Source organism: Pteropus alecto, unplaced genomic scaffold (genome assembly GCF_000325575.1).
Source record: "Pteropus alecto unplaced genomic scaffold, ASM32557v1 scaffold76, whole genome shotgun sequence".
Taxonomy (NCBI): domain Eukaryota; kingdom Metazoa; phylum Chordata; class Mammalia; order Chiroptera; family Pteropodidae; genus Pteropus; species Pteropus alecto.
This window is the reverse complement of record NW_006443138.1, coordinates 27570659-27596050: the sequence shown is the minus strand read 5'-3', so window position 1 is coordinate 27596050 and position 25392 is coordinate 27570659. Positions and strand designations below refer to the sequence as shown.

General features: G+C 44.6%; 1 protein-coding gene across 2 annotated transcripts in view; it reads left to right on the top strand.

The window, feature by feature from the left end:
* The window catches only part of PRMT8 (protein arginine methyltransferase 8), a 177731-nt gene that overhangs the window by 100861 nt on the left and 51478 nt on the right, over positions 1–25392 (top strand). For both annotated transcript variants that reach the window (XM_006923851.1, XM_006923850.1), the window contains exon 2: positions 24537–24731. In XM_006923851.1, the coding sequence (XP_006923913.1) occupies positions 24642–24731 (90 nt within the window). In that variant the 5' untranslated portion in view covers positions 24537–24641. The remainder of the gene's footprint in view (positions 1–24536; positions 24732–25392) is intronic.

Here is a 25392-nt window from a genome sequence, read left to right as displayed (position 1 = left end):
AAGAGAGGACAGAGATATTGCCCAGGTCCACGTGGCAAAATAGATGTTAATCACCGAGTTAAATTCCTTGTCCCTTTGGCCATAAATCCAGCAAACTATATCCGCTGTGTGTGAGGCCTGACCTGAGGGTGGTACAGCTAAAACCAGATTGGGCTAATGCCACTATAAAGGAAATGGCTATTCGCAAATTCATTAATCAAGGCTACATTTGTAGCTCTATAGTGAAAGATAATCTCTTGTTAGCTGACGTAAAGCAGAGTGGTGGCTTTCCTAGGCTGGGTCTGCCAGAAAATGAAAGACTGAAATTCCCACAGACAGTTAAATTCAAGGACTTCATCTCTCCCTGACGAGCAGTTATGACAGCAGTTCTCTAAGGAGCCTCAATCAGGGAATCCCACACGAATGATTACAGCCCATCAGAGGTGTAGATAGGATCCCAATTAAGGAATGTTCTCTATTAACGTGCATTAGTTAAACTCTTGCCTCCAGGTATATAGTAGGAAACCGATGAATATTTATTGAATGAATAAAGGAAGTGAGCCTGTATGTCATATATTATGCCAACTTTCTTTTGTTAGAATGTCTTCCGAGCTTCTACTCATATATCTGACTGCCTTCAGGACACTTCCACTCAGATGTCTTCAGGGTCCCCTCTGGAATGTCATCTCTTGCCAGCACTCTGCCTCTCTCCTGTGATCCTCACCTTGCTTAGTATTGTCACCCCTTTGTCACAAGTCACAAGCCCCACTCTCCTCTCTCCTTTCTCCACAGTGAGGCCTGATGATTCTACATCTCAAGGGTTTGTCCCCTTTGTCCTGAATTTGTTCTCCTCTTTCTAGTTCCGCTTTTGTTGTCTTAGTTCATGTCCTCTCATCTCTTGCCTGGATCTCGGCAGCAACCTTCAGGATACTCTCCACATACCCTCCCTTCCCTTGCTTTGGTCTACTTCCATGGCAGCATGAAGGCACGTGCTAAAGTGTAAATCTGATTATACTTCTTCCCTCCTTGAAGCCTTTCAGTGGCTTTCCCATTATTGTTAGGAGAAAGACTCCCCTTATAAAGCTATATCCAATCATGCCCCGAGCCCTGTTCCACTCTCATTTCTTGTAATTCCTTCCCTTCTGCTCCAGTTATACTCAGCTGCTTTCACCCTCATCACCTAGGTACCTCCTACTCTTCCTTCAGGTCTCAACTTAGATGTTACTTTTTCCTGGAAGCCTTCCCTGACACCACCCTCTTATCCAAGTCTGGCTTAGTTCTCCCTCCTGTGTGATCCTATAGTACACGTACATCCTCTGTCACGGCGCATATCACACTGTACTTTACCAATTTCCTTGTCTATAAGTCCACGATAAAATTTGTGAGGGCAGGGGCTCTGTCTGTGAAGCTCATGATTGACTGCCAGCACCTTACACAGTGCCTGGTACCTAGAGGTTTAAAACCATTTGTTCAATGAGTGGACATTGCATGTACTTTTCCTGTATGGAAAATGTTCTGTGAATGTTAGTGCTTAAATGAATATCTACTTATTGCTCCCTTCCTAATACACTGATTCAGACTGGTTCAGTCACATAGGATCCTACTATGAGAGCAAATCTCTGCAGTCATAGCCATCATCCCCCTGATCCAAAGTAAGGCTGTCTCAATTAGATGTTCACTGCCAGGGGACAAAGCCAGAACTGCAGAGAGAAGATTTACAGTCAGTGCAAACTGGGTAAGAGGAGATTTTTGGATAAACAATAGTATAAGTTTAATGCCCTCTTGAACAGGCACAATATGTCTCAGAAAGGGCTGGGAGCCAGGGCTCTGCCTGGGGCAGTGGGAATTCTCTGCATTTTGGTAGTGGCAAGAGGTGGCAGAGAGACGGTAGAGGCTCCCCTGAAAACCCTTGCTTGAAGCAGGAGAGTTTTAAGGTTTGGATCAGCTAATATATTTTTTCCTTCTTGGCCTGATGCATCATCATTGGCCGATCTGAGTGGGAGACATAGCGGGCGATGTCCCCAGACAGGGAGCTGAGCTGTTGTCTGGCTCCTAACAAAAAGCACTCAGGGCCCCAGTCTCCTTCTCCGGGGCTGGGTGCTCTGCCCCCAGCTTTGCCCAGGCCTCTTTTATTCATGGTTGCCATTAGCACTGCCATTCACTCTTCAATCTATAAAGTTAAAAATAAACTTCTCCGTATTCCAGGCTGTGAAGAAAACCAAACCAATGGCTGAGGATGCCAGTGCTGCAGGGTGCTGGGACTTTGTCCACAAGGCCAGAGCTGTGGCTTTTTTTTTTGACCGAAACTCAGTCAAACCTGTGCCCACCTTCCTTTCTTCTTCCAGCTCTGCTTTAGCATTAGCAATCAGAGTCTCAGAGCTTGTTAGATCCATTCCCCCCACTCTAGAGGGTACCCCATATGATCTAGTCAAGACAGTCGGCCTCTATCCTGAGCCCCAGAAAGGAAATGCCTCAACTTTCCTTGAGTTCTTTAGGCCATCAGCTGATCTCAAGTAGCAAAGAAAGAGTAGAGACCCATAAGGCAGAACCCATAATCCAGGATCTGTTGCCCTCTAACTGTGTTACTCATATGAAAATTGGATGAGGTGATCCTAATTTATCCCACTCGATGGGGTGCTCTGGAATAAATGGAGTCAATACACATGAGAACATTTGAATAAGGAGGAGGTATGTGCAAGTCTTAAACTTTGTTGTCAACACCTTGCTATCCCAAGTGCCTCCCAGTGTAACTTAGTGCCAGTTCCTCTCAATGAGTTTTCAGTGGAATTGGAACCGAGCTCATTGCCATCCTCCACATGGCTTCCCCTTCCAGACATGCCCACATATGTTAAATTTGTGTTGTTGAAGATGGGAGATGTTTTCTCCCTAGGTGGCAAATGACATAGGAAATGGAGGTTTGGGTAAAAGTGAGATGCTATCATTAATCTGGACTTGGGCTTGATGGGGAGCTGGCCTCTTCTAGGGCCATGACTTGAACAAAAGGACGTAAGGGTAAGCAGCTTGCAGCCGAGGGTTTATCTGCAGAAGACAGACCTTCCTCCAGAAACCTCTGCCTTCATTTTGGCTCTCTGCCTGCTAGTTCAGTCTCCTTTTTCTCCCACTTTCCCCAGCATGGGCTTCTGTGCTTCTTAGAGCGATGGCTCTTTCTTTTTCAGGCAAGAGAAACTGCAAAGGGCTTACTATTCAGCTGCCAGTGGGAGGCAGACCCAAATTCTTGGCTCTGGCCTCTGTGGACCTGGATGTTGAAGAGAATCCAACTCCCTGCCTGACCAGGTATTGATGTATAAACTTACTCAGGTGTCATGGGTCTAGCTTGTTCCAAATGTCTACAGGGGTAAAGGAAAAAGAAAGGGAAGATTTGAGTTTCAAATCTGTTAAAGCCATACTTCTCTATCTTCCCCAGTATGTGTGCTGGACCATTCTTCCTAAAGTGTTGAGACCTGGCTTATCTCCCAGGATGTAGGCCCGAGGCAGGATTTTGTATTTTTTTGGGTACTATGCCTGGTGCAGAAGCCAAGTTCCACACTAGGGACCTGGGGTAGGGAGCATTCTATGGCAATCATTGCAATTCCTTCCTCTGACATGCCTTGGAGACACCCTTGCAATGGATTATCATCTCACCTGACCAGCCAAAGCTATGAGTTATTTTTGGTCATTGCATTTTTCTAACTACTCTCTCCTCTTTGGGATCTTAAGCCCTACTTCCTCCTGCCTCTCCCACACCTCTGATGACTGTCCTCTCTCTAACTTTCATATGGATCCTTCTTCCTTGTCCACTTCTTAATGATGCTGTCTCCAGGTTATTGGAAATGATCTCGCCCTTTGCCATGACTTGTGACACCCAGACCTATACTTCTGGATGGATTTCTCTTCCTCATTGTTCTTCAGGCAGTTCAAATTCAACGTGACCCAAACTAAGTTCCTTATCTTCTCCCGAACTTGCTCATCTGCTCTTCCCCTTCTACGACTGTCTCCATGAAGGATACTGCTATTCTCTCCTTCACTCTAGCAAGAAATCAGGAATCACACCACAGGCCTCTCTTACTCTCACCTCTCCTACCCCAATTCCAGATAATTTATATCAAAATCCTGCAAATTCTACTTCCTTAACATTGTTTACTTCAATCTCCTTCTCCTTATCCCTGAACGGATGCTCATTATCTCCTGTCTGGGCCACTGCGACTAGCTTCCTAGTCTCTGCTCTTGCTTCTTGTCAGTCCATTCTGTACATTGCAGCACAAAGCCTGGACTACAGAAGGACTCAATAGACATTGGTTAAATAATAGAACAAACGAATGAATGAATGAGTGAGTGAGTGAGTGAATGACTTATGGTTAGAGATTGTTCAGAGGAGCAATGTAGTTGTTCTGCAGCTGGTTGTCATTGTGAGTTAACATCAGGGATCACTATTCTCCACCTCATTTTGGCCTTAGTGGAAATACTTGGGTATCACATAAATTTAGGATAAAGTTCATGGGATTCAGGAGACCTGGGTGATATAGTCCAGGCTCTGCAATGTGCTGACTCTGGCATAGGTCTTTTTCTGAGGCTGTCTTTGACCCTGAGAGCACTGCAAAACCAAGAATCAAGGAGATGGAGGTTCTCAGTTGCTCTGCACTCACCTTTGGGAGGAAGAGGGGCAAAGATTATGATAAGTTGTCAACCTGGAGAAGTGGCTGAATCCATAAGGAGATGTCTTGGTAGCTCCTTATGTGACACATTGTTCAATACCCCAGCATCATCCAATCTTCTCAGAAAGATCTAATGTGGGCTTCCATGCCCTCTTTTTCTCTCTTTCTCTCATGATACAATGGGCTTGGTCTTGGGTATTCTGGAAGTCTCTTTGCAGAGCTCTGATTTCTAAACCAGATATCATATGTGCTGTTGAACAGCTAACTCCTGTTTAATTTCCCTTATATCTTGGCTTTATATTTTACATTTATATTTAAGTTGAGTAACTGGCTGCGAGACCCCCATTAATCCCCTAGGCTCTTTGGACCTCATTAATAACATCTTACCTGACAACTCATTGAGATTCCTTTTGAGTTTCAAGATGTTTATTCTGTTCTTCTCATTGCAGTTTTTAGTGAATAAACTGCACTCTGTGAGAGTGTATGTACTATATTCTCTTTCCATTGTAAACTTGCTGCTTCCATGTTACTTTTCAGGGCAGTGCAGAGCATCAGTCCCTTTCAAGGCTCTGGAGATAAGAGCCAGTACGTGAATAAAGAAGGCATTAAAAGTTACCAGTCTTGGGAAAATGTTCATAGCAATGATTTTAATTCAGTTCATTGCCTCAGCAGATTCATTCCCTACAGTACATTATTTTTCAGCACTTCATTCTGTCCAATTTTAGGCAATGAATAATCACAATTCTGTCAAGTATGGTTCCAATGATTTCCTCCAAGGAACTTAGGGTGACTTAGCACATCTTGGAATCCTTTTCTAGGCCCCAAATCCTGAAGGGTAAGGAGGAGCCAGTGGAGGAAAGGGGCAAGAGTGATCATGACTATTTTCTGGAGAAGGAAGTTTGACAAAGGAGAGATACTTTGTCAAAGTCAGAGAGTTGGCTTCAGGGCCAAAGCCAGGCTCTCAGCTCTTATGGTTCCATGAGTCGGGTTGCTGTGTTTATTTTCCTGTCTCTGCTAAATTCATCCTCTTTTCTGCTTCCTTCAATGTAATCTCATCCCCTATAGAAAGCCAAAGAGTTCACTTTCTTCCAAGCTTAGTGCCTGGTTGGCTCCACGTCAGAGCACTGGCTGGGTCTGGAACCATGATCAGATTGTTATTGGGGTGTGACTGGCATTTCAGGCTGCAAGATGCAGTTTGGAGAGGAGGTGCTCACCTAAATTCTTGGAGCCTTTCTGAATGTATCAGTTCTTCCACTGGAGATCACCAATATAAGTTCCAGCATAAGTTGGATTAAGCATCCTCCTGGTTCTCAAGGTGGGGCTGTAGGCCAAATGATGTCTGGAGGTCCTCTTCTGAGTTTGCTGGTATCTTACATATGATCTTTTGATCAGAGGATAACAGCATGAGACATTGATCACCTCTCAAAAGAGGTGTTCTTTCTCTACCTGCCAGAGTACCCCTGCTACCCATGGTCGGTTTCATCACCTAAACCCACTTACTCCACTAATTTACGTCACTTGCTTGGTGTCCTTAAACATGCCTCTTTAATCTATAGTATTTTTATTTTAATTAGTTTTAAGTATACAGTACATTGGTTAGACATCTATATAGTTTGTGAGACGATCCCCCCAATTGGTCCATCCCTCTCCTGACTCTCCATTTGGCCAACATATTAATGCTAACTGCATTCCTTACGCTGTGCTCCTTATGCCGTGCTCCCCATCCCCAAGTACTAATTCGTACTTCTTTAACCCTTCACCTCATTCTCCCAGCCCTCCCCTCTCTCTCTGTCACCAAATTGTCCACTATATTTGTGAGTCTGTTTTTGATTAGTTAGTTCTTTTTATTTCTTAGATTCTGCATTTAAGTGAAATCATATAGTGTTTCTCTTTCTCTGTCTGACTTAAATACCTTCTAGGTCCGTCAAAGCAATATCTTTTTCCATGCCCTTCCTTTTCATATGTAGGGGTCTTGTTTTCTTATTCTTTCAGCCACTCTATCTTTTGGTTTGAGCGCTTAATTCTTTTCCACTTAAGGTACTTATTGATAGGAATGTTGTTGTTGCCATTCTTTATTTCTGTTTTTGATACATGTTGTTTCTTAAAGAAATCCCTTCAACATTTCCTGTAACACTGGCTTGCTGGTGATAAATTTCTTTAGCTTATTTTTGTCTGGGAACTCTTTATCTGTCCTTCAACTTTAAATGATAGCTTTGCGGGATAAATTATTCTTGGTTGTAGATCCTGGGTCTTCATCCTGTCAAATATTTTTTGCCAAGCCTTTCTGTCCTGCATAGTTTTTTTTTGAGAAATCAGCTGCCAGTCTTATGGGTGCTCCCTTATAAGTAACTGTTTTTCTCTTGCTGCTTTTAATATTCTTTTTTTCTATTTAACCTTTGGCATTTTAATTATGATGTGTCTTGATGTGGGCCTCTTTGGATCCCTGATTTTTGGAATTCTCTGAGCTTCCTGGAGTTTTATGTCCATTTCCTTTTCCAGGTTAGGGAAGTTTTCCATCATTATTTCTTCAAACGGCTGTTCAACTTCTTGATTTTCTTCAGTAACACCGATCAGACGGATATTTGGACCCTTAATAGTTTCTCATATGCCTCTTAAATTATTTTTATAGTCTTGGCATCTTATCTCTTGCCATTCTGATTGAGTGTCCTTGGCTTTCTTGTACTCTAGATAGGGCATTTGATCCTTTTCTTTATTCACTTTGTTTATTCCTTTGTTTATTCCATTTAATATACTTCCCATCTCAGATAATGTATTTTTCATTTCATACTGGTTTTCTTTTATAATTTCCATTTCTATTTTTGTGTTTTTTATCTCTTTGTTAAAGTTCTCTTCCCCAAAGTTCCTTGAGCATCTTTATAACTGGTGTTTTGAACTCTGTTAGATTACTTGATTCCATTGTATCTGGATCTCTGTTCTGTTCTCTCATGTGGTTTCTGCTTCTTTGTTTTCCCATTTTGGCTACCTTTCCGTGTCTGTTTCTATGCACTAAGCAAAGCTGCTAAGTCTCCTGGTCTTATTAGTGTGGCTTTGTGTGGTAGGTATCCAGTGGCACAGTCCTGAGAGGGGTTCAGGTGCAGGCCAAATTTAGCCCAAGCCTCTACCCCTCTGGGACCACCTGTTAAGATTCAGCAAGCAATCCTCAGATACTGTGCTTATAGCTGCCTCAAAAGGCCACACCAGAAACTGAGGGCAGCTGCCTCCTTCAGTGTAAGTCTCAGCAAGGAGTACCTGACTCACTGAGGATATACCTGGATGTGGCTTGGGAGGGGCCGCGAGTTGGAGGAGGCAGCGTTTCTGGGAATCTTCTGGGGGGAGTGATCTCTGTTATCCAGTTTGGTGACGTCATGGCTATGGCGGAGCTGTGTCCAGCGCACTGGTAGTGGGGAGGGTTCAACAGGGAACAATGGATACCACCGGTACTTCTGTAAAGAGCAAGCCTCCCCTCAGCCCTCACTCCCACCATGTCTCCCTGTAAGTCCCTGGTGCCCCCTGTGCATTGCCGAATCGGCACTGGTGCTCAGAGTGAGGTCTGTCACCATGAAAATCCACTGGCGGACGCTGCCCCTTTAAGAGGCTTCTGCCGCTGCTGCAGCCTCCATCTCACTCAGCCGCTTGGGACTGGGCAGCCCCGCGTCCTCGCCCAGCCCTACCTTCTGCTGTTGCAGGGTGTTTTCTTAAATTTCTCCGTAGTTGTATGCTTGTTCATCTAAATCCCGGGTGATTTTTCCTTGCTGCTCCTCCTTGTTTCTGTCACAACTTTGATTTGGTCGCCAGAGAGATGAACAGAGCCTCTATCATCTATGCCATTTCCCCCTCTCTAATCCATAGTATTGAATTCACTTCCTTCTCTTTCTGAGATGGGCATCTAAGGCCAGAGAGAGTAAAGGCTGACTCAAGGATGCACAGCAAGATAGTGGCAAAGCTGGGACCCAAAATAAGAGCTCCTAGATCCAAGTGTGGGCCTTTTCTCATCATGTGGTCCTGGCTATGAGAATGAGAATCTCTGTATCCCTGAGCTTTTGAAAACTGTCCAGTTAGAAACTTTCCTCTTCAAGATCTTTTTACAAGGTTTACAAACCTAGATAAAGGAAGGCCCTCATCAGTTTGCTGGAGACGGGTTCCAGGGTAGAATGATTCAGGAGAGAGACAAATATTTGTGTCCTATTGGAAAAATGGTGAGGTATTTAAGAGGGAGCCCAGAATGCTACATCACAGGGCCTGAAAGGGATGACTTTGTTTGGGAAACATTTTGGGTAGGGGTTGTCATTATTGGCCACCTGTACCTCAAGATCTTGATCTCAGAGCAAGATTGCCTCTCATGAATCTGTATTAAAATATGGGAGGCAGTTTTCTGTAGGCTTGACTCCATGTTCTTCCATTTTCTAACTCTATGATTTTGAACTAGTTACTTATTTTTTCTGAGCCTCATTTTCCTTATATAAAAAATCGGAATCATGTATTCTTTCTTCAAAAAATTGGTATGAAATAATAGTGAAAATGCACTTAGCGTAGGGCCTGGTCAACACATGGCTATTGCTTCATTTGTGGTTACGAGTGTTCATTAGGATTGCTAGATGCTCACCTGTCTTGGATGAATTCAGAAAAGTCACCTGCTTTGCATATTTAAAGTTAGGCCTAAAGGAGCTGAGATGGCACATGGGCCCCAGTCATCTGGGAAAATGCCTGGGGAATGGCAGGGGAGACTGGACTCTGAAGAGACATTTCAAGTGCTAAGCAATCCTGCCTAGGGCCAATTCTGGCAGCTTGGAAACCCTGAGTTCTGTCATTTGCTGACATCAGGAACCTGGGGGGAAGCCACTTAAACTCTTTGAGTCTCTGTCTCCTCTGCAGGGCTATTTGTCCATGCATCTATCTATTCATTCATTCAATCACACCTTCAATAAGCCTTTACTGAGAATGTATGATGTGTCAACCCCATGCTATGTGTTATGTATGATAAGCCCTGGGGATGCAACTCAGTAAGAAACAGTCCTTGCTTTTGAGAAACTTTTGCTTTGGTAGGGGAGTAGGAGAGGATACCAGCAGTTACAGGGGTATTGTGAAGACAATAGGAGGGGTGCCGAGGAACCACCTGTGGAGAGGAGCTGTTGGGGCAAAAAGACAAGACTCCTAATTTAAAATAACTTCACCATTTACTAAGCATGGCAATGCAGGAAGAAGAGAGGCGAAGGCAGGCCCCCTGAATATTGCATGCTTCAATTCCCTCCATTTCTTAACATTTCTTAGTACATCAAAACCACAGGCTTTCTTTTATGCAGAGATGAAATCTAAGCCCTCCTATGAGAACTGCCTGGTGATTGCGTAGGAGAGGAAATTTTATGACATCCAGGTGGAAAGGGACTATGAGGAAATCCCATGATACCTAGTAAGAGACTTTGTGACTCTCCTATAAGCAACGTCAAATGCCGTCCTTAGAATGGAGCCTGATTAAGTACTGAGGACCAGTCATTCTGTTGAGATCTGTCTTTCTCTAATGGGAAGATTATATGTTCTGTGACTAATTTCTTCACCAGGGCATTTAACTTGGTGGAGGAAGGTGATCAAAGTGGACTTGCTATAGGGAATGACATCTGAGCCTTCCTGAAGACTTACTGGAGTTGTCCAGGTGTGGAGTTGGGCAGGTAGAGGGCAGTAGAGAGGGAGGAACTGGCTAGTCTAGGTAAAGAAACAGCAGGCATCAAGGCCAGAAGGCACAGGTACAGTACAATAGGAGACACAGAGAAGGACATTAGAACTGAAACAGCATTTGAGGAGGGACCTGAGGAGTAGGCAAGGGGTCAGATCACAGAGGGGAGTTGGAGATGGTAAGCCTTGCAAATGAATTTGGACTTTATCTGTAAGGATTCTAGTAGCTCCAGCTTACACTTTGGCTTCACGGATAAAGTTAACCTAGCTTTCCTGGGCTCTGGAGTGCTCTTCTGAGAAAAAGCAGGGCACAGCAGGCCATTCATGCAGGGGAGCATCTCAGAGCCAGCACAGAGTGGGTCAGAGTCAAGCTTCGACAGGTAGGGGAAATGCCCTTCTTTCCTGTGTTTCCCTTGGGGCTCTCTGGGATGGAGTTGCCTGGAGTGGGACTGAGAGTGAGCCTTTGGGGTTGACTTCCAGCCACTCTGTCACTGTGCTTTTCAGCCCTTTTCTTTGCACAGTTCCTCCAGGTACCTTGTTAAGGGAATCATTCATTCATTTGCTCATTTTTTTAATGCCTTCAACAAATGTTTATTGAACACCCACTCCATGTCAGGCATTGTTCTGCAAGCTGGGATTACAGTAGAGTCTGATGCTGCCTACCTACATTTATAAAGTTTTCATTTCATGGGGAGGACAGATATAAAGACATTAATGAACTAGTGTCAGGTATTGATAAGAGTTCTGAAGAAAAATGAAGAAGGTAAGGGAATAGAATGTGATAGAGGTGGGGGTGTTTTCAGATAGCGTAGTCTGAAGAGTCCACTCTGCAAAGGTGATGTTTAAATAAAGATCTGAAAGAGATGAAAGAGTGAACCATTCAAATATATAGGGAAACAGCTGGTGCAAAGTCAGTAGGTGGGATCAAGTTTTGGGGTGTACAAGGAGCAGAATAAAGGCCAGGGTGACAGAGACCGAATAGCAGGAGAGAGCTGGAGAGGTTGCAGGGCCTTATAGGCATGTAGAGGATGCAGGAGTTGAGGAATAAAAGTTCAGAACCTCAGAACACTGACGAGATGTCAGATGGAGTCTGGCCTTCCTAAGTCTCTTTAGCACATAGCCTTCCTGGGCTTCTAGATAAGACTTTCCCAGGCTCCAGAACCCATAGGTATTCCCTGGGAAAATAGCTTCTTGGACTTGTCTTCTCCCTCTTTCCCATTATTATTAAAACTAAAGGAGTTCTTTCTTCCTCCTTTCAGGAGCAAAGGCACCCGACGAGCGAGTTCACACTAGGTGTTAATTTGACAAGCAAATGCTTAATATGTTGTATTCTCCGCCCCTGCCTCAGCTTTTGATTTGAGAATTTGGAAAGTGATAGGAAAGATAGAGTGGTAAATGCTGCATCTAGACTTTTTAGGCTGTAAGTCCAAGGATTGCTTATTTTTAGTGGTTTTCAAATCACTAAATTAATCAAATTTGGCTATCCAAATCTGATTTTTTTGCCTCCAGTTTTTTTCCATCACAGTCAAATAAGCATAACTTAGAATTTACTATCTTAACCATTTTTAAGTTTATAGTGTGAATATACTCAATGGCATTAAGTATATTTACATTTTGTGACCATTACCACCACCCATCTCCAGAACTCTTCATCTTGCAAAATTGAAGTTCTATACCCATTAAACACTAACTCTTCATTCTCCTTTGCCCTCAGCTCCTAGCAACCACCATTCTTTCTGTTTCTATGGATATGACTACTCTAAACACCTCATGTAGGTGGAATCCTACAGTATTTGTCTTTTTGTGACTGATTTATTTCGCGTAGCATAATATCTTCAGAGTTCATTCATGCTGTAGCACGTGTCAGAATTTCCCTCCTTTTTAAGGCCAAATAATATTTTGTTGTATGTATGTACCACGTTCTGCTTGTCTGTTCATCCATTGATAAACAACTGGGTTGCTTTTACTTTTTAGCTATTGTAAATAATGCCACTATGAAAGTGGGTATACAAATATCTCTCTGCTTTCAATTCTCTTGCGTACATACCTAAAAGTGGAATTGGTGGATCATATGGTAATTCTATCTTTAATTTTTTGAGAAAGCACTATACAGTAGCTATATCATTTTACGTTCCCAACAACAGTGCACAGGGTTCCAATTTCTTCACATCCTTGCTAACACTTATTTTCTGTTTATTTATTTATTTTTATCACGTATAGTTATTATCTCTAGAAGTTCGGTTTGGGTCATTTTTATACCTTCTATGTCTTTATTTAACATGATTAATCTTTCCTCTAGTTTCTTGGACATATGAAATAAAGTTACAATAATAATTTTTAATGACCTTGTCTACTAATTCCATCATCTGTGTCCTTTCTGGGTTAATGTAGAGTGACCGTTTTTTTCTCCTCATTGTAGATAGTATTTTCCCACTTCTTTGGCAAGCCTGGTAATTTTTGACTGAATGACTTACAGTGTGGAATCCAGACCTTACTGGGTGCTGGATATTTTTGGACATTTTGTATTTTAGAGCTTTTTTTTTCTGGGATACAGTTAAATTACTTGGAAAGTTTAACCCTTTTAGGTCTTGCCTTTAAGCTTTGTGTGGTGGAATCAGAGAAGTCTTCAATCTAGGGCTAATTTCCACCACTTAGGGAGAAATACAAAACAAAACAAAACAAACATCTTGTCTGAGTATTTATGAGTTATGAGGTTTTCCACTCTGGCTTGGGAGCATAAAGACTGTTTCTCGCCCTGTATGAGTACCACAGGTTAGTCTCTCTAGCTTTTCAATAGTTATTTTCCTGGCCTCAGGTAGTTTTTTCACATGCTTGATTTGCTCAGTCTCAGCTGAAAACTTGAGAGCATTTTCTCCAGATATCCAAAGCCCTCTCTCTGTATAGTCTTCTACCCTCTAGTATTCTGCCTTGCAAACTCTAGCTGCCTTGCTGTCCTGATGATTCCCACCTCTGTCTCTTCCACTAAGAGATTGTCCTAGCTCTGCCTGTGTTCTTGCTCCCTACACCACTGCTCAGATACTCAAACTAGGCAAGAAGTCGGACTATTACAGGCTTTACTTTGTTTGTCATCTCTCAGGGATACAGGATTTCGTTGCCAGATGTTCAGTGTCTCAAAAACTGCCATTTCTTATATTTTGTCTAGATTTTAAACTGATCATCACAATTGCCTGGGAATGCTTTTAAAAATCCAGTTTCTTGGAATATGTCATTGGTTGATTTGAGACCACCTTTGGAATAGACCTGAATATTACCAGATGGCTGACATTGTTCCCTTTCTAGCTAGGATGTCAATATTTTTAGTGAATACTTACATTGGAATCTCTGAATAAAAGAGTCAGTCACCTCTGCTGGGGTGGAATCTGGGGTTGAAATGTATTTATTTGGCATAAATAGGTTTGCTGAAACTAGAAAGAAAGTGTCTGGATGGGTCTATGAAAACCAGATGAGATACTGGACTAAGTTGTTGTGGCTGAGGCCTTGTCCAACAACTTGTGATTTTCTGACTTATAACATAGCTTTGTAGCTCACTTTTCTCCAGCCATTTGATTCATGGACACATGATGGGACCAGAGACTCTGTGAGGGGTCAGCTCATGGGTTCCGACCAGCAGCGCTGTATGGGCTGAATCCGTCAGTCAACCAGATGAGATACTGGACTAAGTTGTTGTGGCTGAGGCCTTGTCCAACAACTTGTGATTTTCTGACTTATAACATGGCTTTGTAGCTCACTTTTCTCCAGCCATTTGATTCATGGACACATGATGGGGCCAGAGACTCTGTGAGGGGTCAGCTCTTGGGTTCTGACCAGCAGCGCTGTATGGGCTGAATCCGTCAGTTGGCTTCTCTGAGTCACAACATCATTACCTGCAATTTTGGCCTTGTATGACTTGGATGTGAAGAGATTGTTGGAAAAATGTCTAACGAGTACACTTGAATTTGTACTTGAAGCCACTTGTAGTCTATATGGATGGGATTATGGGTACTTTGTAAATGTATTCTATATTTGTAAAATATTGTCTTCCAGAAATCCCAGGAGATAAGACACTTCTTGGTAAAGACATTTGGAGTACCATCGGACCCTCCAAAGTGTTGGGTATTATTAGGATTCTGATGATTATTCTCAGTTTTGTTTTTCTGCCACCTCTCCACCCTCTCAAGGGGAATGTAAAGTCTCTGAGTGCATGCCAGAAAGAAGCCTCCATTACTCCACTTTTGTAATCTATTTATGAAGGGCAACATTTTGACCCAGCTAAAGAGTATCCATAATGAACCCCAGCTCTGGACCAAATGTTAAGGGGAAACAATGACACCTAAGGTCTGGTTACTGGTCTGAAGGGATTTATTTCTTGGTAGTAGAAACAACACCTACAATTGTGAGGCAACTTGAATTAGACTGTTTGCCAAGAAAACAACACACAATATAACCAGAAGCTCTAGATTGGCAGATGCCATAGGAATTCAGAATGGGAACAGGAAAAACCAGGTGTTGGAGGCTGGAGAAAATGACTGACTTTCACAACGGCCAGGTTCCTGAAGATAGCAATTACATAATACTCAAAAAGCTTTGTAAATGAGGAAGGTAGGCAAAACAGAGCCCAAGGAGTGGACAGTGTGGAGGGTGAGGATCAGGTTCAGGCAGTCAGCAGAATGGAGTGCTAAGGACAGACACAGTCACTGTGCCTGGTGCCTGTGAAAAGTCCAGAGAGCACCGAAAAATAGCATCAGGGCTTAGAGTCAGATTGCCAGAGATGGTAGTCTACTCCTCCTGTACCACACTTTAAAATTTCCTCCAAATATTTACTCACTTAGTATGTTTCAGTCATCACTGTAGGCCTATGAAAGAGGCAGGACACATAATTATTGTCATTTGACAGAAGAGAAAACTGAAGTTAGGAAAGGTTACATGGCTTTTACATAGTGACCTGAATAGAGGAAGAGAGAACCAAGACCAGAATCCACAGATGGTCTATCTGTGCTACCTCTGCCTAATACTCTCTACCTCCACTGATGATCCTAGCCTGGGGTAAGGAGTCACGAGCCCAGCTCAGGTCCCGCAGGGGTGATTTCACTCAAATCTGGAACTAAAGCTTAGTCCAACTCCAGGTGAGGTGAGGGCGTGAGGAGATTGGCTGTGTCATTCTGCATATGTCTGTAAAGGAAAGTGGAGAGGGAAGCCTAATGCTCAGTGACGTCCTTCATGTCAAAGGAAAGGAAGAGTCTCCTGGTGCCTTGGGGAGGGAAGAAGGAGGAAAAAGAAGGGAAGTCTGTTTTTTAAGCCCATTAAGGAAGAAGAGCCACGAGCCAAGCATCCAATTAACCTGACATCTCTTGCAGACAAAATATCTGAGGATATAAGAGAATTTAATATGTGGAGGCTTGGGAGAAAAGTGACTAATAGCTGGAAAACAGCCCCAGTTTATTTAAAAAATAGGTCAGGCCCAACAAATCTAGTAGATTCTTTCCTAGCAGTTCCTGATCCAGGAGACAAGGAGTGCCGTATGGGTGCAATGCCATTTTGATTTGAAGCAGATACAGCTGTTGATCCACAAAGAGACAGTCAGGGCTGATGGGAAGCACTGGTACACAGAGAAAACTGCCAAGGACCGCCCTCCACACTGAACCGCCTGGTCACCCTGGCAATGACAGCTGGTTAGGTCATCCAGCCTGACCGTTGCAGAGCCCATACCCGATCCCGGCTCTCTTGATGTGAGGACTAACGTGCTTTCTGTAACCTGTGGCTTCCTCTCTTCCAGGTGTTCTTGACCCAGCTCAGACATTGTCTGGGAATCACGGCAGCACCGAGGCAGCACCAGGCTGTCCTCTGAGGGCTGTAGTAGGGGTCAGAGGAACAGAGAAGGCAGGGAGCTGTCCCCAACTCTGTCTGGAGCAGGGTTTCACAGGCAGCACTGCAGGAGCTGGTAAACATGCAACTTATTAGATCCCACTGCCAGACACTCTGTTTTCGTTGGTCTGGGGTGGGGCCTGAGACCCACCCCAGGATGACTGGTGCAGATCGTAATAGAGAAACACTGTCCTAAATTAGAGTCCCCCGTGTGGTTCCTTCAGAACATTAATTTCTAGAGATGTTTATAGATCTCTCAGGAGAGAAGGGAGCCATAGGCATAAATTTGGTAGCCCTAAGATACCCTAATTCCCTCGTGGGGATTCACAATTCATTTTAGCCAATGAAAGGCTTAAAAAGATTACAATTAAGAAGTCTCTTACATTTTGCAATATATATGTATTTCAAATCATTAAATTGTACACCTTAAATTTACACAGTATTATATGTCAATTATACCTCAATAAAGCTAAGAAATAAAGATCTCTTCTTAGCTTATTTACCCAAACTTACTTTATCATGAATCTCTTTTTCTAGGAGTATCTATTCTATAGAACACAATGTAGAAAAGTGCAACTTTAGCCCAGTGGTTCTCAAACTTTGTGATGCATCAGAATCAAGTGGAGGGCTTGTTGGAATAGATTGCTGGGCCTCGCCCTAGAGATTTTAATTTGGTGGTTTCCAGTAAGGCTCGAGAATTTGCATTTCATGTGAGTTTCTAGGTGATGCCAAGGCTGGTGGTCCAGGGACCACATTTTGAGAACCACTGCCAAGACTCCTCTGAAGCCCTGGCTCAGTCAAGGGTCCTGGCTGGCCTCCTGGCAGCATTTCCCAGAGGGACAACGGGGACTGAGTGTGATGAGTGGCAGGACCTAAGGGAAGGGGATTCCAGGAGCACAGCCTTGGAGGAGACTTGAGTTTTAAGGTAATAAAGAAGTATGTGAGGATGAACTCTGCTGAGAAGTCAGTTACAGTCAGGAACACTGTAAAACAGGAAAGTCTCAGTGGATGATGGCAGCTGACACTCTGTGACATGCATCTGTGTCTGGCCTTGCCCTAGGAGGATCTAGAGTGTCTGTGTCTTTAATAAGCTAACTCTAGTGAGGCACATGAGGGTGCCTGTTGACAATGAACAAGCCAGAAGGCTCTGGAGGCCATGTACAGGAAGACAACACTATCTTACAGGACCAGCAACATCTAGACCCTTCTCCCCATTCCACAGACTAGCAGACTTCTAACCCTCAGGAGAAAAGCAGTGAACTAGGGCTATGTGCTTGCTCTAGTAGAGCACTTTCTTCTGAGGAGGTTGACTTCAGTATTGCTTTGCTGGGTTCTATCTTTTAGTCCAGATGTTAGGAAACGTGGATGCAGGAGAGTAGATATGAGGGTAAAACCAGGGCTGCCTTTGGCCAATGACGGGCATGAGAACTGTATGTTTGTGGGCAATAGGTGAGGTCCGCATGCCCAGCTGTGCCCTTGCTCACCTCGCTGCCGCCTGACATTCCACCGCTGGAGTGTTCTCCTTTTGGTTAAAGCTGTGGTCCATGACTGAAGGCAGACAGTGCTCGAAGAGCCGACTCTATGTGATTATTAACTACATAGGCCACAGTTTAGATCACATCTGGTGAGTAAACAGGTGGAAGAAGAAGGGGAGTGATGAGTGTCTGAGGGTGACCCTGGGCCGGGCTAGATGTGAAGGTGGGCTAGGTGGGAGTAAGGGGAAGGCAGGTGGGGAGAAAGTTGTGGTGAGACCTAGGCTGGGAGTGTTCCTCCTTCCACACCCTCCTCTGCTCCCCTTGTGGTGTCCCCACCCCTGCAGTCCCCTTTCTGTCCCTCCATGGGGCCTCTGGCCAGGCCGGCTGCTGCTGAGGACAGACGACTCAGGTTAGAAAAAGCTCTCTTGACATTTGGAGAACAGAGCAGGATTTGGCTCCTCATGTGGAGCCTCTTGTTCTCGGGAAAATCGTTTTCACGACTTGGGCTGGTGCCAGTAAGAGCCATTTATAGCCCCACGGGCTTGGGTTAGCTTCAGCTGCCTAGTGCAGAAAGAGCTGGCTTCTCTCTGCCCCTGCCACTTCCCCCTTCATATCTCCTTCACCCCCACTCTTCTTCCTTCGAGCCTATTTCTCCTCTCCCCACCACACCTTTCTTATCTTCTTAGGGATTCCTGTCCTCAACTGGCCTTTGTGACCCTAGACACATGCCTTTCCTTGTGTGGCTTCAGCTTCTTCTTTTACAAACTGGAGTCAAGCTGTTTCTTTCTGAACTGGGCTACCTCGGGGAGGGGCCTGCATGTGCCTACCTCCATCAAGGCACTTTCCTCTGCTTAGCTATTGCCTGTTGATCCTCTTTCTTCCCCCAGGCGGGCTTCCTGTTTTTTTTTGAGCCAGTTTTGCTATCCATTTCTGATCATGAGGACTGGCTCAGTAACTCAGTTAAGCTGGGTAGGACTGAACTGAGCTAACCAGAGTATCTGTGTCAAGAGCACGGCTTTCGCATCAAACGGATATTGGTTTACGTCCTGGCTCTGTTACTTGCTAGTTCTGGGCTCGGGCAATTGACTGAATTTTTTGAGCTTCGATTTCTTCATTTTGAAATTTCTGTAGCTCATCGAGTTATTGTAAGGATTTTATTAGATGATATTTATAAAGTACTTCACACAGTGCCCGGCACACAGTGGGTTCTCAAACAATGTCAAAGATCATCATCAACCATCTGCCCTCATTTTCAGGTAGTAGTGGGGTTAGATAAAAAATGCTCAGCCTGAGTCCCCACTCCTGCCCCTGGAAATCCCACCCATTCTTAGAGGAACAGCTCGCACATTTCTTTAGGAAGCCATTCTCCTCTTGATTTCCAGCTTAGGTGCTTCCTGCAGCCCTTTATTTTATCTCAGCATTTAGTGAGGCCTGGGCCTGTTCATCCCATTGGAATGAAGTAGACTAGGACAATTGCAGATGGTATACTAGGGAGAAAAACTGTGCTGAAGATATCCCAGGAAAGGCCAGGCATAGAGGAAGGTTAGTGTCTGAAGAGTCTTCATTAGTAATTGGCACTGAGAATAGCAGACAAAGTCACACATTCTAACAGTGAGACGTGACCCTCAGCAGATCAGGAAAGTGGACAGCATTGGGAGACCTTCCACAAATAGCAGTGCCGTGAGCCTGTGGCCCTTGGGAGGAAGTGAGGAGGGAGCGAGGCACGGCTTGTTCTATGTGTTGGGGCACCTGGTCAAGGCTGGAGGCAATTATGTAAAAATACTTACCGGAACCAAACACGAGGACAGAGCAGGCAGAGCTGGAACTTTAGGGTGACCTAGGCACAAGTCCCAAACTGCTGGGCTAGAGAGATTCAAATGTCCAGTGGGAAGGGACATCGGCACGGGGATCAAATTGGAGCTGTGATGGCCACAGCTGTGGGGAGACTGAGGCGGTGAGGCTGGGGTCAGTCTGGCTTCCTCCCCTGCGTGATTTCTAATCCTTTGCTGACTTGTCAGCCAACATATACAAGCCTGGTTAATGTTCGAAGGTGGCCTTCACCGAGAGCCTCTGGTTGCTCACTGTGGCCCGTGGAGGAGTCGGGACATCTGATTCTATAGATGAGCCCACAGTCATCCCTCAAGACCCAGTCCTTATGTTCCTTGAGTCTTTTCAGGGCCATCAGAAGGCAGGCAAATGGGCCAAAGGCCATTTTCAGAGTCCCTCTCAAGGTTCTTCCACTATGCCTGAATCATCTTTAATAGCTTCCAGAGATGTCTGGATTCCTATATGAGTTTCTATGTGCCTATATGGGGACCTAAAGGGTTCCTATATATCTCTGTTTCTCCCACAGAACTGCACAGTGCCTCACTACAGCAGATGCTCAGTAGATAGTTCTGGAATGACAAGACCACTCAGGTAGCTGAATGCCCAGGAATCATGGGTCACTGCTATTTCCCACCTTGCTCCCAGCCTCCTGGAACAGGGCACACCTATCAGTTGATGGGCAGAGTGCAAATCCCCTCTGCAGGAAGCCAAGCTGGGCTAACAGTCTACGGCACCAGGGACTGAACCACAGTCACATTTTTGTCCCTATGATCTGTGGTTATGCAGCTGAGTGGCCCCCCATATCTATTCATTGCTTTGGCTCATAAACGCGGTGTGTGGTGCATGGTAGATACTTTGTAAGTTGGCTGCTGGGGAAGGAGTCTCAGGGGGCCCCATGGAAAATGGGACCTTGGAATCACAGTTGAATAGCAGCTCTGGAAGGAAAGATAAGCACAAGAAAGAAAAGAATTAACTGTTCACAATCTAACACCCTGTGACAACTCCCAAGCCTCTCCTCATCACACACAGGTATGAATAGGTTTTAATTTTCAAAATGCAATCACACTGTCTATTCTTCTTCTACTTTTTCTCCTCAGCCCACGGTTTACCGTGATTATAATTCTGTGTTATCAAACACTCTCTCGCAACACTTTAAGAGGCTGAGTAGCATTATACTGGGTGAATGGCCATAGTTTACATATATAATCAGTTTTGCTTTGTGGAACCACTAGGTCGACTCCTATTTTTTGTCATTATGAAGAATGCTGTCAAAAAATTCTTCGAGTTACATGTTTATGATTAACCATGATTCTTCTCTCATGATAAATTCCAAAAAAAAAAAAAAAAAAGAAAGAAAGAAATTACTGGGCTAAAAGATTAGCGATTTTTAATGTTTTTAATGGATTTTATCAAACTCCCTTCCAAAAAGGTCTCGCTAGAAGTATATGAAAGTACCTATTAAAAATACAGAGTTTTAGTAGTTTTTGGGGAATTGAGTTTATTTAGTATTTAAAAATTACAACACTTTTGTTTTAATTTAAAGTTACCTGCTTTCTCGGCAGGTTAAATATTTTTGCTGGATGTTAATTTGTCGTTCGTACTTTTTCTTATGTGAATTAGCTATAAGATCCCTTGTCCAATGTTAGATTGGGGATTTTTATCTTTTCCTCATTGGCTCGTAAGAGCTCTCTGCATATTAAGGATATTAACCTTTGTCTGCCACGTAAGGTAGGAATATATTCAGATTTTATCACTTGCCTTTTAATTTTGCTTATGATATTTATTGACTGGGAATACATTACTGTCTGCTTACTAGACATCTTTTTTATATGATGCAATGGCATTTCACATATCACATATCCAAATTGAAATTCATTATTTCCTCTTCCCCAAACTGTCCTTCCTACTGATTTGCTTATTTCTGTTGATATCACCACCATTTTCCTAGTCCCCCAGGCTCGAACTGTTGGAGTCATCTTTGATTCCTGATGTGCCGTCAGTGGTCAACTCCCATAGATTCTATTTCTACAGTTTCTCTGGCAGGCAGCCCCTCCATCACAGCAGTATTCCAGGTTTCCATTATTTCTCTGGATTTTGCAAATAGCCTCATAAGTTCATACCTCTTCTCTCCAATGCCAATCCCTGCATTCTTCCTTTCTCCTTGCCCCTCCAGTACACTGCCACCACATTAATCTTCCTAAAGTAGAGCTCAAACATAGAACTCCCTGGTTACCGACCGTCAACAGCTCCCCATTGTCTTGTGTTTAATTACGTCTTTGCCTGGCCATAATTTTCTTTTAGCTGAATCTCCTACTGTCTCCGCCAAGTTGCTCCCCAAACAAGCTCACTGCTTTCCCACCCCTTCACCTTTTAGCTCAAGCCTTCCCCTCCTCCTAGAGTTCTCTCACACCATCTTCACCTGCTGAATTCCACTCAGAAAGGTCCCCACCTACCCCACTGCAGCTATCCCAGGCTTTTCTGATTCTTTAAAGTGGAGTGAATTCTTACTCCTTTGAGCTCCCAGAACGATTTTCTTGAACTTCTCTTGTAAAACAAACTTTATTCCATCCTCTAGTGGGGCCCTCAAAGGTCTTATACCCCTACTAGAAAGCAGAGTCCTTTGAGGGTGCTGTCCTGTATGTCTGTATCTTTCATAGGAACAACACAGTGCCTCGCCAAAGCAGATGCTCAGTAGGTAGTTCTGGAATGACAAGGCCATCCAGGTAGCTGAATATCCAGGGATCTTGGGGCACTGCTGTTTCCCACCTTGCTCTCAGCCTCCTGTGACAGGGCACACCCATCAGCTGATGGGCAGAGTGCAAGTCCCCTCTGCAGGAGGCTGAGCTGGGCTAACAGCCCATGGCACCAGGGACTGAATCACAGTCACCTTTTTGTCCCCATGACCTGTGGTTATGCAGCTGAGCGCCCCATATCTATTCATTGCTTTGGCTCATAAATGCATGGTAGACACTTTGTAAGTTGGCTGCTGAGAAAAGAGTCTCAGGGGGCCCTATGGAAAAGGGGACCTTGGAATCATAGTTGAATGGCAGCTAAGAGTTGCAAGAGGCCCCTGTAACCTTGACCACACATTCTGCCTGGATCAGCTAGGCCTTTTTCTCTCCTTGATATATTTAAATAGATTCAAGATTGGGGTCAGTTTCATGCACAGAGCCTTTTTCAGCTTTAGAGGTGACTCTGCAGCCAGCACGGGAGTGTGCAATTGACACAGTCTATTTTTAGCCTCCTGAAGACCGTGACCAACATCCCAAGATGAGGGTGGGCACACCTGCTGCATTCTAATGAGGTAGCCCCAATTGCCTCTGCCAGCCAGCCCAGGATTTCACTGACCTAAAATCTGATGTTGCTAAACTGGGAAGTCTGCTTATTTCCCAGAGGCTGTAGCCTAGATACACCAGGAAAATGGGACCATCACATCCCCCAGCTGGCTCCCCTCCAGTCCGAGACATAGGGCAGTCTTAGAGCTGTGTCTACAGCATGATAAAGGGATAGAGTCACTGGGATTTCTTGATCTTGCTCTGTCCTAGGACCTCCCTGTTTACTTTGCAGGGAAAGGGCTAGGAAATCTGAGCTGACCCAGCTCACAAATGAGATAATTGAGGCAGAGAACAGGGACATGTTTATGTAATCTGACTAATAATAATAATAATAATAATAATAATAATAAAGCGCTTACTATATGCCAAGCAGTGTTCTAATTTCTTTATATCTATTAACTCATTCAAACTTTCTGACAGCTCCCTCTGGTAGTTTTTATCATATTCTCTGCTTTGCAGAGGAGGAAACTGAGACACCGTGATGACAAATGACTTTCCAAGGTCATTTGTCAGCCAACAAGTGGCAGGGCTGGGTTTCAAATCCAGGCAGTGTGACCCCAAGGACTTGTATTCTTGCACTGTTCTATCTGTCTCTTGATATCTATTTTTAATTTTACTAGAGCCAGGATAGGATCCAGGAGCCCTGAGTCCCAGCCCCAGATGACCAACTCCTGGATACTATTGCCTCTCTGTTTTTAAAATATGCTTCCCTGCTTTGAGGTCATTGCTGTGCTGTGCACACCTGGATTTCCTACACTGCAGGGAGAGGAGGCTCTTCTGGCACAATTGTGCTTCTGCCCCAGAAGTTCTCTGAGTTTCCATCTCCTTCTTCCTCCTCCCCTTGGCCTGAAGAGGAGGAAGAGTGATCAGCGATGGGCAGCAGCAGTTGGATGTGAAGCTGGGCTAAGTGTTGGGATTGGGGTCCCAAAAAGAACAATAACTGTTGTACCTGGGCAGGTCATCATCAGTTAGGGTCTTCACAGTTCAGAGTAATCTGCTGAAGTTCGGAGAACTGTGAATCAGAAACCAGAGGGCAAGACAACAGATGTGAGTCACCAGAACCTAAGAGACCTGCATTTTGGGAGCCAAGTGCTGCCTGTTGGGTGGAGAGAAGCCCATGGGCGTGATCTTCCTGAGGGTGAATGTGGCACTATTTTAGTTTAACAAACACTTAGTGTGCGCTTGGCTGTTTCCTAAGCACTTTACAAATACCAACTTGTCTAATCCTCAGGACAGCTCTAGGAGATGGGGACCATTTTATTCCCATTTTAGATGTGGGGAAACAAAAGCATTATGAGGTTAATAATTTTGCCCCAAATTGTACAGCTAGTAAGTGGCAGGGCTGGGATTTGAGTTTTAAGAGACTGGCTCTGGAATCATGCTATGTGATGCTATGCTATACATCTTTCCCTTTATAGAATGTTTACTATTCACCTCCAAAGGAAGGTATTATTGTCCCCATTTAATATATATGGAAACTGGGGCTCAGATCACCTGACTAGTAAGAGCTGGAACTGGGTTAAATCCAGGTCTGTTTGGCTCCTGAGTAGCATGCTGCCTCAGCCATCAATGTGACTGCCAGAAAGCTTGAAGGCACCATCCATCCCTCAGGAGTGGCTGCTGTGGCTGATTGGAACTGGGCTCAAGGTGTGAGGAGGAAGGCGGGGGGCGGGGGCGAATCTCAGAGAGCAGGACCTCACTGCCAGTGTTAATACCAGGCTCCCCTTTTATTCCTTCAGGTGAGCAGTCCCCCTTCTCAGCCCCCTCAGCCTGTCGTCCCACCCAAGCCTGTGCAATGTGTCCATCATGTGTCCACTCAACCCAGCTGTCCGGGACGGGGTAAGATGTCCAAGCTGCTGAATTTGCTGAACCCCGAGGAGATGACCTCGAGAGATTATTACTTCGACTCCTATGCCCACTTTGGGATCCACGAGGTAAACCACCCTAGTGGCGGATTGGGGCGAGCTTGGCCCTCCTGTTTCATCACTGTTCTCCGAGACAGCATAATGTGTTCAACTCTGCTGTCACGAAGTGAGTTCTCCCATTGGCCCGAGGCCCCTGACCCTCTCTCCATCCCTGGGCCCCTCTGGGAGGGGATCAGGGCCTGGCCTGGAGCAGGTGAGTAGGTAAAAATGGGTGTTTGTGTTTCTTAGTGGGTGAGGAAGGAGTGCTCAAGGTTTCTCTGTTTTACGGTTGGGCACTTGTGTCTGCCCAACCCTCAGTCCAGGTGATCCAGGTGGACTGGACGTCCTCGGTCCTTGCTCTTGGAGCTCAGATGCTTTGCAGCTACGGTCCTGAGGCCAAAAAGGCCTTTTGAAGGTCACAGTGTCCATTCTTCAGGCAGGGATGAACACGAACCCTTAGGTTCATCCTAGACCAATGAATGAGTGCCTCCAGGGGAAAAAAAAAATACATCAACCTTCCTTGAAAACCTGGCCCAGGTCTGATACCCTGATCGATTCTTGGGAAATTCTTATATGTAAATGCTTGTCTTACACCATAGCAGGGAAGGTCTATGTGAGCTGTAACAGAAACAGAGCTTCCTGACAAGAGGCATCCTGGCTACTGTGGGAGCACAACAGTAATTTACCCCCA